The sequence below is a fragment of the Pongo pygmaeus genome, chromosome 6, assembly GCF_028885625.2.
Source record: "Pongo pygmaeus isolate AG05252 chromosome 6, NHGRI_mPonPyg2-v2.0_pri, whole genome shotgun sequence".
Lineage (NCBI taxonomy): Eukaryota > Metazoa > Chordata > Mammalia > Primates > Hominidae > Pongo > Pongo pygmaeus.
The window spans coordinates 122,587,103-122,600,234 of record NC_072379.2 but is presented as its reverse complement, the minus strand read 5'-3'; the positions used below and the strand labels follow the sequence as shown (position 1 = coordinate 122,600,234).

The 13,132-nt window shown below is 33.5% G+C and overlaps 1 protein-coding gene across 1 annotated transcript in view; it reads left to right on the top strand.

Annotated features, from left to right (window-relative positions):
- WASL (WASP like actin nucleation promoting factor) overlaps positions 1-13,132 on the top strand; it is a 69,205-nt gene that overhangs the window by 52,623 nt on the left and 3,450 nt on the right. Inside the window, exons 6-10 of the mRNA XM_054496734.2 lie at positions 1,746-1,914; positions 2,636-2,678; positions 3,637-3,790; positions 5,636-6,156; positions 9,397-9,505. Coding sequence (XP_054352709.1) covers positions 1,746-1,914; positions 2,636-2,678; positions 3,637-3,790; positions 5,636-6,156; positions 9,397-9,505 — 996 coding nt within the window. The remainder of the gene's footprint in view (positions 1-1,745; positions 1,915-2,635; positions 2,679-3,636; positions 3,791-5,635; positions 6,157-9,396; positions 9,506-13,132) is intronic.

Genomic DNA, 13,132 nt, shown 5'->3' with positions numbered 1-13,132 from the left:
TTCCAAATTATTTACTTTTTTGATAAGGTGACATGGCTTTAATAAATTTGTTTTAGTTTTGTTTTATCTTTAATAGTAGAGTTGCGAGAAAATAGGGTATATACAATTTACCCATGTAAATAAACTTTTTTTTTTCAGGTAATTTTAGTAAGTAGGATACTTTGGCAGTTTGGGGCATAATTGAAGAATTACAGTCAAGTTGGATTTTAAGAATCACCTAATATACATTAGCCTTGAGATTTCTATTTGCCATTTGTTGATTATGTTGGGGATCCCCAAGACCATCCTCAGAGGTGGTGATTCACCAGAAGGACTTACAGGACTTAATATATAGCTGTACTCATGGCAAACATTTATTACAGTGAAAACACATATAAAACAAAATCAGCAAAGGGAAAGACACGTGGGATGAAGTTCATAAAAAAACCACACACAGGTTTCCAAGAGTTCTCCCAGTGGAGAACACAGAGGTTGCACCTAATTCCTCCAATAATGAATTGTGACAACATGTGAAATGTTGTCTAAAGGAAAAGCTTGAGACTTGGTGCCCAGGGTTTTTGTTGGGGGCTAGTTACATAGGTCTCCCCTGCCTTGCACTTACCAAGATTCCAGACTCCCAGAAGGAAAGTAGATGTTCAACATAAACTGCATTGTTAGCACAAACAGTTTAGACACAATAAGCCCACCTTATCAGGGAATAGTGGGAACCCTCTTGAAATCCAACTTCCCAAATGGTCAACTGAGGGCCAACCTTGCAAGTGGTCCTTTCTAAGAAGAGCAGTCTAAAGTGTGCTGTGTTAAACTCTTTTCTACACAATGATGATAGTATTTCATATGTTTTGGAAGTGGTCGTTAATGTAGTCACCTCAGAGGAACTTGGTCTCAAAGGAGGATTTGTCAGAGAACCATATATAAAAATAGGATCTCTAAGGAACATGTGTTGCCCTTTAGTTTAATTTTTAAGAAATTTTTCAGTTGAATGCTCCACATTCAGACTTTCATACTTTTAAGATCAAGAATTTTATTTTGAATTGTAAGACAAGTTTTGTGCTACATTTAGTACCACTTCTGAAGATACTATTAATAATATGGAAAGATGCCTTTGACATTTTTACTGTTGATTCTTGCACAAGATGAGTGCTTTAAGAATGTTTGCATTTTAAATTTTTAAATTCTATGCTTCTGATAGTCAAGGTGTATGCATACTGGTGGGGAAAATATCATTTGACTTAAGTATGCCAGTTTTGGAAAAAATGGTAGTAATAATTTTAAGTACCCTTTTTCTTCTTGACTAGTAAAGTTGAAACAAAGAGTTAAGCCTATATTTCTTTGTTAAATTTAAAACAAAAATAGATACATACTTTACTTTCTTTATCCTTGTTACAAGATGTGTTTCACTTTACTATTGAGCAATGTGTTGGGTATGAGGCTATTATAATCAAAATTTAAGAGATTAGACTAATTATATTTAAATTCTAGCTGGAAGTTCATATTCTTTATGAAATTTAATGGTATAAGAATGTAAGTTTGCTTTGAAATAGTGCATCTACACTAATTTCTTCAAGAACTTACAGGTTTTAGAAATTTAGGCAGCACTTTATGAAAAAAATGTAGAAATTTAAAATATAAACAATTTATAATGAAGTGATCCTATTTCAGAAGAAGTATTTAAATTGTAAATTATGATTGTATTTCATTGTTATCTTAAATTATATCCCTTTTATATAATTTGGTTTTATTTGTAGGTCCTAATCTACCCATGGCTACAGTTGATATAAAAAATCCAGAAATCACAACAAATAGATTTTATGGTCCACAAGTCAACAACATCTCCCATACCAAAGAAAAGAAGAAAGGAAAAGCTAAAAAGAAGAGATTAACCAAGGCGGATATAGGAACACCAAGCAATTTCCAGTAAGACAGTTCTTTTGTTCTTACCTTCACTTCTGATTTATTCATTGCTGTTCTTGATTTTTAACTTGTTAGAAAATTTTCTTTTCTTTTCGGGAGGATGTGTACATTCATCACTTGGATACCGTTTTAACTATGCACTTTATTGGAGTTTTGTTTTTTGTTTTTTTTTTTAAGGCAGCTGCTCAATAGATGTTCTTGGAATCTTACGGTTTATTTACTTTTTCAACTATGAGAAAAGAAAAATTAGATAAAGTTGTTTCTTCAGCTAATTATTGGACATAAAAATGATTTATCACTTTGCTCTAAAAATAGCATTTAGAAATTGTTTACAGATACTGCCTAGGGGCAGTAAAAACCTTTGGTATTTATATAACATATTTCAAGCATTTTCATATGAATTATTTTATTAGCTCATTATGAAACCCCTATCCCGTCATATATATAATGCTTGGACTCTTATGCTAATTTGACAATTAAGGAAATAGATGCTCAGAGAGATTGTACAAAATTTTAAGTTTCAGTTAGTAGCAGAGTCAGGGCTAGAATCCTGTTCTTCTGACTCCTTGTACATAGTTTTTATCACAATATGGTTATGTCTGTGAGAACTGTTAGTTCAGACCAAAAATTCAAAGCCAAATGTAGATTGGATTTCATATATATTGTGTTTATAATGCCCTTTATGCATTTTGTCTTTCTATTTTGTTTCTATTTTCTACTTTAGGCACATTGGACATGTTGGTTGGGATCCAAATACAGGCTTTGATGTAAGTATGTTTTCAAATCATATACGTTATAACTGTATGTGGAAATGTATTGGCCTATTTTAGATTTTTTTAATTCATTTTTGTGGTTTCTGGTATCTATTTGAATGTGCTTGTGTTTTATGTATGTATACAACTGAGGTTTAAAACCATATTATTGTTCTGTCATTCATGGCTAAGTCTCTAAAGATTTAGACTAAGGTTTTGTGTACCTTGGCTTTATACACTGTATAAATAAAATCCTTGTGCTTTGAAAGCCAAGAGAAGAAAATCATTTCTGCCAAGTGGTAATTTCAGTGGAATGTATACCAAATTACTAGAAAGTAGTATAATCAAATTCTGAATATTCAGTTGTTGAATTCTCCAGATCTTTTCATTCTCCTGTTCTTTTTGGCAGTTTTGCCGTTGTTTTATAGCACTGTGAAACTGCTGGCAAAAATTAATCAGCATTTGGATACATTATTTTAAACAGATATTATTTGTGATTGGAGTAAAAAATCTTTTTGGTTATTTTTGTTATAGCTACAATGTTAACTCTACAAACATACTGAGCACCTCTTTGTGCTGGGCATTGTGCAAGGTGCTTGGGATTACAAGAAGATCCTTGCTCTCAGATTGTCAAATTAATTTACTTTTTTTGTATTTATTCCTGATTTTTACATACTTACTTAGGACAAGGTAGAATAAATGGGCATTGAAGATGTCTGAATCATGAATAGGCTAATAGAAATCTAAATGAGATGCCCTCTTTTTGAAGGCAAGGAACAAAAAAGAAGAAGAATAAAATAGGGAATCTATCTGTTCATTTTTTTTAAAATAAAATATTTTAGTTAGCACATAAGTAATACAAGCATTTTAAAAGTTTAGGCAAAATAATTTCAGAAGGACACAGATGAGACTTAAAATTATGCTTTTTAAATTGGGATATATTTTTATAGTTAGCAGTTACTTTCTTTTGTAGCTGAATAATTTGGATCCAGAATTGAAGAATCTTTTCGATATGTGTGGAATCTCAGAGGCACAACTTAAAGACAGAGAAACATCAAAAGTTATATATGACTTTATTGAAAAAACAGGAGGTGTTGAAGCTGTTAAAAATGAACTGCGAAGGCAAGGTAACTTTTATCTCTATTCAGCGTTCTGTTTTGTTTTAATCTTTTGAGGTCAGTTTCATGGAGAACAGTTACATTCATACATGTGAACCCTTCCTTGAGCAGAATGTTGAAGTTTATGGACAACTAATGTGGCCCATCACACTATGTCTTAACTTATTTCATTATAACTAAAAAACTTTACAAGGTTTTGTTTACTCTTTATTCATAAAAATCCATACAGAATCTTCACAGCTATTCTATTTTAAAGTAAAAACTTATAGTTGCCTAAATGTTTTACTTAAGGAATCCTATAAACCACCAGATTTTATTGTAATTCAGAAGTAGTAATTTAAATATAATCACTTTCTAATTAGTAATATACACATTTTCAGAATATAAATAATGTAAACTTTCTATTTTGAAATACAAATCCTTTTTCTTGGATAAAGTATGAAATTTTCTTTTGTACCTGAGAGCACAATTTATAACCTTTTAAGATTTGATATTTATTTTAAAGGACCTCGTATTTCAGTTTTGTCTTAATAATTATCACAGTAAAATGCAGATAAAATACTCTAAATTTTCCAATATAACAGTCATCTCTTTATAAGCAGTTAGGACTGCTTTCTTTTCTTCTTCCTAGCTTGTGCATACTCATAATAGTGTAGTTAAGCAAAAGCTCCAGTTAAAAAGTTCTTCTGAAGAACTTAACTGTCATTTTAAATTAGGCATTCAGTTTACTTATGTCTTTTTCATTGCCATTGTTCATTTAAACTTTGATTGATAGATTGACTTATGTAGTTCATAAACATTATTATGCCAGTACTGGTCTCAGGATATTTAGATGTAAAGGATTCTCATGCCTCAGCCACCCAAGTAGCTGAGATTACAGGCATGCACCACTACACCCTGCTAATTTTTATATTTTTAATAGAAACGGGGTTTTTCCATGTTAGCCAGGTTGGTCTCAAACTCTTGGCTTCAAGTGATCCTCCTGCTTTGGCCTCCCAAAGTGCTGGGATTACAGGCATGAGCCACCATGCTCAGCCAAGTTTATTTTTCTGTTATATCTTACATTTTCACTGATGTAGAATAAGAATGCTAATATCATGACTACTAGAATAATAGTAATTTTTGTTAATAACTTTAATTTTGCAGTGTATAGAAATTCTCAGTTAATTTGTTAATAACCAGTTCATGTCTCTGGAATAAGTAATTGAACATTTCAACGAAGCAGCCAGCCTCCTATAATGCCATTACTATAATTGCAGACAATTTTTAGAGATACAGACATTATACTATAAAAGTACAAATGTAAATTAAATGACAAAGGCTTACATTTTGAAAGAAAAGCATTATATTTGGGCTTTAGCGCAGATTAATGTGAATGAATTCTATTAAGCTATGCTACACTGTAATTCTGAATGTGAATTGATTTTATTTAAAAAAAATAAGTGTACTTGATTCTTTTTTAAAGAGGGAAGGTATTTATTTTTATTAAAATGTAAAATAATGCTAATTAACAAAATGTTTAATTTCATTGGTATATTTTGTTATTATTTTGTAAAGTAGAAAATGTTTATTCCCCTTACTTTCAGAACTGGTACTAATTCCTAAAAAATAAACTATTCTGTTTTAGCTCATATTTTTTTAAGAACCAATAAGAAAGTGATCTTTAGGCTGACAATTCTCAAAAAAAATTGTGAGATATCATCTGTGCTCAGGTATCTTTGTAAAATAAAATGCAAAGATGAGAACCTTTTTTGGTATTATTTGATTTTTATACATGTTAAAATGAATTACTTTTCAATATGATGTTTATGAGAAGAAAAAAGCATGCCTTCTTTTTTTCTGTTTGCATTTCAGCACCACCACCTCCACCACCATCAAGGGGAGGGCCACCTCCTCCTCCTCCCCCTCCACACAACTCAGGTCCTCCTCCTCCTCCTGCCAGGGGAAGAGGCGCTCCTCCCCCACCACCTTCAAGAGCTCCCACAGCTGCACCTCCACCACCGCCTCCTTCCAGGCCAAGTGTAGCAGTCCCTCCACCACCGCCAAATAGGATGTACCCTCCTCCACCTCCAGCCCTTCCCTCCTCAGCACCTTCAGGGCCTCCACCACCACCTCCATCTGTGTTGGGGGTAGGGCCAGTGGCACCACCCCCACCGCCTCCACCTCCACCTCCTCCTGGGCCACCGCCCCCGCCTGGCCTGCCTTCTGATGGGGACCATCAGGTTCCAGCTACTGCAGGAAACAAAGCAGCTCTTTTAGATCAAATTAGAGAGGGTGCTCAGCTAAAAAAAGTGGAGCAGAACAGTCGGCCAGTGTCCTGCTCTGGACGAGATGCACTGTTAGACCAGATACGACAGGGTATCCAACTAAAGTCTGTAAGTAAGCTTTTTTTTTTTTTCATTTTAGATCCTCTATCATAATGGAATTTTAAAGTAATTTATTGAAAGACATTTTTGAAAAGCGTATTCTTTTTTTTCTCTTGCTAATTCGTTCTTAACCCTATAAATTTAAAAATACTTTTACATGCAGTGACATGCACAAATTTTTAATTCAGCTTTGATACGTCTCTATAGCCATGTAACCCATATCTCTATATCCAAATGTAGGGTATTTCTGTCACCCCAGAAGGTTTTCTCATACCTCTTCCCAGTTAATTTTTCCATAAACAATCACTGATCTAATCACCATAGATTAGTTTAACCTATTCTAGAACTTCATATGAATGGAATTTTACAGGATGTTTGCAATTCATTGTTCTAGACTTTACTTTCAAATAAAAGGTACTTTAAAGAAAAATCCTTATTAAGCTATGACAATTAAAAATAGCCCTACTTGAAACCAATTGCGATCACCTTAGGAAATCTAAACCAGTAGCTTTATGAAAATTAAATCATGCTCCAAAGTTTTCATGTTCTAAAATTTAGATTAGTAGAGAATCAGACTAAAAAAAATTGAAAGAGTTGTAATAGAATTTCTGACAGTGACGGCAAATAAATTTAGGATTATCTGATTTGGATGAGGTAATCATTTAATCTTACAGGTCATTTAATCTTCTAGAGTTCAGCAAACATTTTTCTATAAAGGATCAGGTAGTAAAACCTTAGGCTTATATAGGCAATATGGCCTCTTGTGACCACTCAGCTCTGCTGTTTTACCACAGAAGCACCACAGACAATACATAAATGAATGGACATGCTTGTGTTCTATAAAACTATATTTGGACACTGAAATTTGAATTTTATATAACTTTCACATATCAAAAATACTCTTATTTTCTTTCAGCCATTTAAAAATGTAAAAATCAAGCTTAATTTTTAGATAGTTTTAAAAAAAAATCCAAGAACAGGCTGGATTTGGCCCATGGGCTCAAGTTTGCTGACTCCTATCCTAGAACCTAACCTGTCTACATTTACATACTTATTTTGGAGCCTTTTATAACATGTTCTCCAGGACTTCAGGCAGGTCATGCATGATAGAGTTTTTCTGTGAAGTAAATGGAGACAACAGAGGATGTTTTAATTGAAAATTATTTCCCAGTATAGGAATTAAAGTAACTTTCTAGATCTCAGAAACTTTGTCTAAAAGGAGAGTGATAGATAGGAAGCACAACTAATTGAATGAAAACATGTAAACATTAGCATAGATTTAAGAAGACTCTGATCTTTAAAATATATCTAGCTCTTTTCTTTACATGTATTCATGATGACACTTAAACCTATGAACAATCATCTCTGTTCTCTTTCCCCGTCTAGATCAGACTAAAGGCCTGTCAGGAGCAGTTGAAGAACTTTAAAGAGTGGTTAGTGGGGAGAATTAATGTCAAAATGACCACAGCCCAGCTTTTACCTTGGAATCTCTGCTAGTTCCTGTGTCATTCTCATTCCCGTAACTCTCACTCCTAACCCGCCTTTTTGTTTTCCCTTTTCTATTTCCTTTTCACAAACCAACTTTTGTTTCTTTCTCTCATTTAGCTATAATAAGGTGATTTTAAATTTTTAACGAATAAAGTTGTATCCTCATTTATTTTAAAAAGTTTAAGAGTTAAATTTCTATTTACTTTCTCCATAACTTTCTCCCATCCCAACTCTCCCTTTCTTTCCAAAAAAAAAAAAAAAAAAGAAGCAAAACCTGTTCATTGATGTGTAAGAAGTATCTTTTAGAAAGAAAAATATTTTCTATTCCAAGTATTGGATGGGGGCCATTTTTATCCTAAATAATCACTTTCCTTTTGATTGCATTTATTGCAATCATAGAGTGCATAATCAGTGAACTATTGGCATGTTGTACGTGTAATCTGAGTTTGCTATTTTTTTAAAAAGACCGTTTTGTGGTTGAAATTTCTGTGGCTATGTTTCTTTAAATTTTTTGAGTAAATCATCAATTTATTGTGATGAATATGATTAACATAAAACCATAGATTTACTTTAAAGGGCTAGTAGGAGGTATTGAATACTCACATATATTTTTGAATTCCATGGTTTCAGTACCTCAAATAGTACCTTGTTCAAGTAAGCACTTCAAAAAATGTGTTTGATGAGAGTGTGCTCACTTGTGCTTTGTCTGCTTTACATTATCACATTGCTTAAAGGTAGTCTAAATGTCCCTACTGCTGTTGGACCTCCTTGAGAGCCTTGTGCAGAAATACAAAGCTCTGAAACTCTTTGTTACCTTTTTTCATTTGTGGTACTTCTATACTGGAAATAGTTAATACATAATGTTTAAAGCCAAAATACTAAGGAATGAATCTGTATCTTAGGGGGAACCACTTTGAATTTTTTTAAAAAAGGTGTTTACTCCAGAAAAAACAAGGAGTATTAGAGGAAGAATTGTACAGATCAAAATGGAAAGTTTGTCTAAATAAAATAATTGTCTTTGGGAAATGATTAAGAATTTCAAAAATATATATTATATATGTATGTGTTAAAACATAGGTAATTATTTAATACAGCTATGCTGTTTCATCTTTAATTATATTTTTTTTTTTTCCTGAGTGCACTTTGGCACAAATGGAAGTACTTCAGTTAGGGATTGTTACTTGCCTAGTGAGGCAGGTACATTTTGAAAGTTGCTCAACTCATCTCCTTAAAAAGAAATTATATACTATGAGAAAAGAGGTTCATTTTGAAGGTATAAATATAACATAAAGGTGTAAAGCTGAATTTTTGTAGGCAAATATAAGTTTCTACAGTTTTTCAATATCTTCAGTGTGCGTCCCACGTAACAACTCTGGAGTCTAAATATTAACCTCTGTTTATAACATGAAGTCCCTTGATAATAGCTTTAAAGTTGATCATCTAAGTCTGTGTGTGCTGGAATAAACAGAAGTAACCCAGCAAGTATTATTCAGGAGAGGGTTTGTTATCTGAATATAAACATAGATTTGGAAATGTATTTTTGGCTTATACATTAAGATGGAAAGGAAATATTTTTGAATAATATCTTTAAGGCAGCAGTTTGTTTCTTGTTAATTTGATTAATCTTGTCCTGAGCTTGCCAGTTTGATATCTTTTTTGTCTTTTATGATAAGAAGTGATTCTAAGAAAGTAGGACTTTCTGGAGACAAACATTCTTTGCTAAACATTTATTACTGAGTTTTGCTAACTTTCTTTTCCAAGGTGTCTGATGGCCAAGAGTCTACACCACCAACACCCGCACCCACTTCAGGAATTGTGGGTGCATTAATGGAAGTGATGCAGAAAAGGAGCAAAGCCATTCATTCTTCAGGTAGAGAGAGAGAGAGAGACAGAGAGAGTGTGCGTGTGTGTTTAATAAATTTGAATGTTTGACGTTCCGTTATTTTTATGACTGTCTTTGCTAGCTTTCTCTCTGCTAATTGAGTAACGACTGATGTGGGCTCTAGGATGTATTTTAAAAAGTTGTTGCCTCTGTGACTAGTCTCTCTGAGACTTAACAAATGCAACACCACCACAGCCATAGCCATAAATTGAAAGAACAGCTTTGGGAATATTGACAGTTTTGTTTCCTATATCAGGAAATGCTAATAGACTTCCTAGCAAACAACCTCTAAACAAAGCTTGAGATTTTTAGATCTCATTCCTGTGACATTACTGTGACATAAAAAATTCAGGGCCAGGTGCGGTGAGTCACACCTGTAATCCCAGCACTTTGGGAGGCCGAGGTGGGTGGATCACCTGAGGTCGGGAGTGCGAGACCAGCCTGGCCAACATGGAGAAACTCCATCTCTACTAAAAATACAAAAAAGCCGGCGTGGTGGCACATGCCTGTAATTCCAGCTACTCGAGAGGCTGAGGCAGGAGAATTGCTTGAACCCGGGAGGCAGAGGTTGTGGTGAGCCAAGATCGCACCATTGCATTCCGACCTGGGCAACAAGAGCAAAACTTCGTCTCAAAAATAAAATAAATAAATAATAATAATAATAAATCGGGCCATTTACCTCATCTGTGAGGATTAGGGCTAAGAATTTCAGTAATTTTTACTGTTTCTAGAGTTTGCTAAAGAATACTGACTTTTTAAACCTTTCTTTTTCATTTTCTGAAAGGTTGATTTGAACAAACCAGTACCTATTCTGAGGTTATTATTAAACATATACATACCACCATATAAATGAATATTGCTTTAAAGAAAGAACAAGAATATGAGTTTTGCTGATTGGAGTAGTTGAGGTTTGCTAAATAGCTTCTCCAACATGATGTGCTAGAATCAGATCTTTCTTCTTATTAGATTTATTTAATCACTGTGAGCCTCAGTTTCTTGTTTGTTACATTCAGAGAACTCACAAAGCATACAGATGTGAGAATTAAATAGTATGTCACTAACCTGCAGATTGCCTAGCACATAGTAGGTGCTTAATAAATGTTACCTTCCTTTTGTTTCTCTGTAAGGATGTGCATGTCTTAAGATCCTTGAGCAATGTTTGTTTTCCTTAAATAGGCATATTTGTACCTACCCTCCATTACAGAGATAGAGGTAAATATTTATTGTGGAATAATAATAAAATTTTAGCAAAAAAAAAAAAACAAGTCCCTGCCTTCATCGACTTGCATTAGGTCTAATGAGAGAGAGAGACAAGCAATAAACAAAGCAAACTAGAAAAACATGTAGTATGTTAAGTGGTGACATGAAGTAAGGACAAAAGTCTAACAGAAAAGGGAAATAGGGGGCAGACTGTTGAAAGAGAGGTTCATTTTGAAATGATAAAGGATGATAAGGGACGATAAAGCCTAACTAAGGTGATTTGAGAAAAGACCAGCAGTTCAGGAAGTGAACCATGTAGAAAACCAGGGAAAGTGTATCCGATGGAAAGAACAGAAAATATAAAGTCTGTGAGGTTGAGAAACAATGAGGAGATCACGGAGCTTGCAAGGGAGGGAGGAAAAGAATAGTAAGGAATGAAATACAAGAAGTAGTAGGAGGCCAGTGGTAAGGCTTTGGAGACCCCTGAAAGTGCACTAGCTTTTATTCTGAATGTGATGGGAAGCCATTGGAGGGTTTTTAGCAGAGGTGTAGTAATGATCCAAGCAAGAGGTGATGGAGGCTTGAACCAGGTTTATAGCACCACTGAGAAGTGGTTAAATATTAGTTATATTTTGAATGTGGAGATCACTGGGTTTGATGATGGTTTGAAAGTGAAGGTTGAAGAAAAAGAAGAGTGCAAGATAACTCCAAGGTTTTTGACTTGAACAACTGGAAAGGGGAAAGACTTACGAAGAAAAAGTTTGAGAGGGAAGTTTAGGAGTTTGGTTTTACATATTAAATTTGGGATACGTATTAATTCAACTATAGATGTGGAGTAGGCATTTGGTTATGAGTCTGGAAGTCACAGGAGAGGTCTGAATTGTTAAATTGCATGTCAATAGGATATACATAGACACATGGTATTTAAAGTTATGGTTATGTTTATGGTATAGTCTTCTTTAGCAAACTCTAAAAACAGTGAAAATTACCTAAATTCTTAGCCCTAATCCTCACAGATGAGGTAAACTGCCTGAACTTTTTATGTCATAGTAATGTCACAGGAATGAGATCTAAAAATCTCAAGCTTTGTTTAGAGGTTGTTTGCTAGGAAGAGATAAAGAAAGGTCTTCATTCATTCATAAAGAAATGTAAGGCTTCTGTGAACTACATGATTCTGAAAAAGCATTTATTCTATGCTGGTATCTGTGAGTTCTGCTAAATATTTCCCTACAATAAGTTTTTTTTTAAATCATATATAATAGACACGCTAATATAATGAAAATATTGGATGGTTTTTACTTATTTTCAGACTCATTTATTTTAACGATTAGTATTTCTGTGGTAGTACCTGATGATGGAATTATTAGCTACTTCTTCCTCTTCACCATAGATACTGATAAGTTTGTGTCTTTGGTCACTCTGTAATGCCAGCATAGTCGGGTGTCTTTGATGCTTTTCATCCAGGTAAATTTTGTGAAGCATGTCTAGCAAAATCTGGTGGCAAATTATTTCCCTTGCTAGAAAAGTAAACAGAAATTAACATGACTCAATTGGACTCCTTTCCAAATAAATTCTGTAACAATTTAGAGCTGACCATCAGACTTAAATAAATAAATAAATAAATAAATAATAAATAATTATTGTTTTAAAAGTAACAACTTAGTTTAGGGCTAAGAGAAGATAACGTTGCCCCTCTTGGGCTTCTATTAATATTCAAGTTCTAATACTAGAGCTCTAGTACTTCTTCAAATACTACCTTCACACAATCAATTTTACATGAGAAAAATAGAAGAAAAAGATTGTTCTGTGTTCTGTACATGTAACCCACACATATGTCACGTAGTCTTACTGGCTTTTTATCATTATCAAGTACAATTACTCAGCCACTGTCCCACTTTATATACTTGGCCTTCATGGGTCCTATAGATATATTTATATACATATTTATATGTATTTATATATTTATATATAGGTATATGTATTTATACATATTTTATATATAGGTATATAAAGAGGTTAAATATGGAAAGTCAGTATAATATAGAAGTATGCTTATAAAATCTGATGATATCTAAATAGTCCTTCAACAAATATTTATTGAACGGCTGATGTGTAGTGCTGTTTTGGTGTTGAGGATACAGTGAAAAATAAGATAGGCAAGGTCCCTGCTGTCATGGAGCTTAACAGATAAAGTACAATAATTTTAGATATTAGCAAGTGATATGAGGAAAATAAAATGGGATAGGCAGTTACTGATTATGGGGAAGGGCTATACTTTACATATGATGGTCAGGAAAGGCCTCTCAGGAAGTAGTTTTTGAATGGTTTCTAAATGATGAAAAGATTCAGTTTAACAGAAGAAATAGCTATTGCAGAAGTTCTAAAGCCAGAATAAGATTGGTAAGTTTAAGGGAC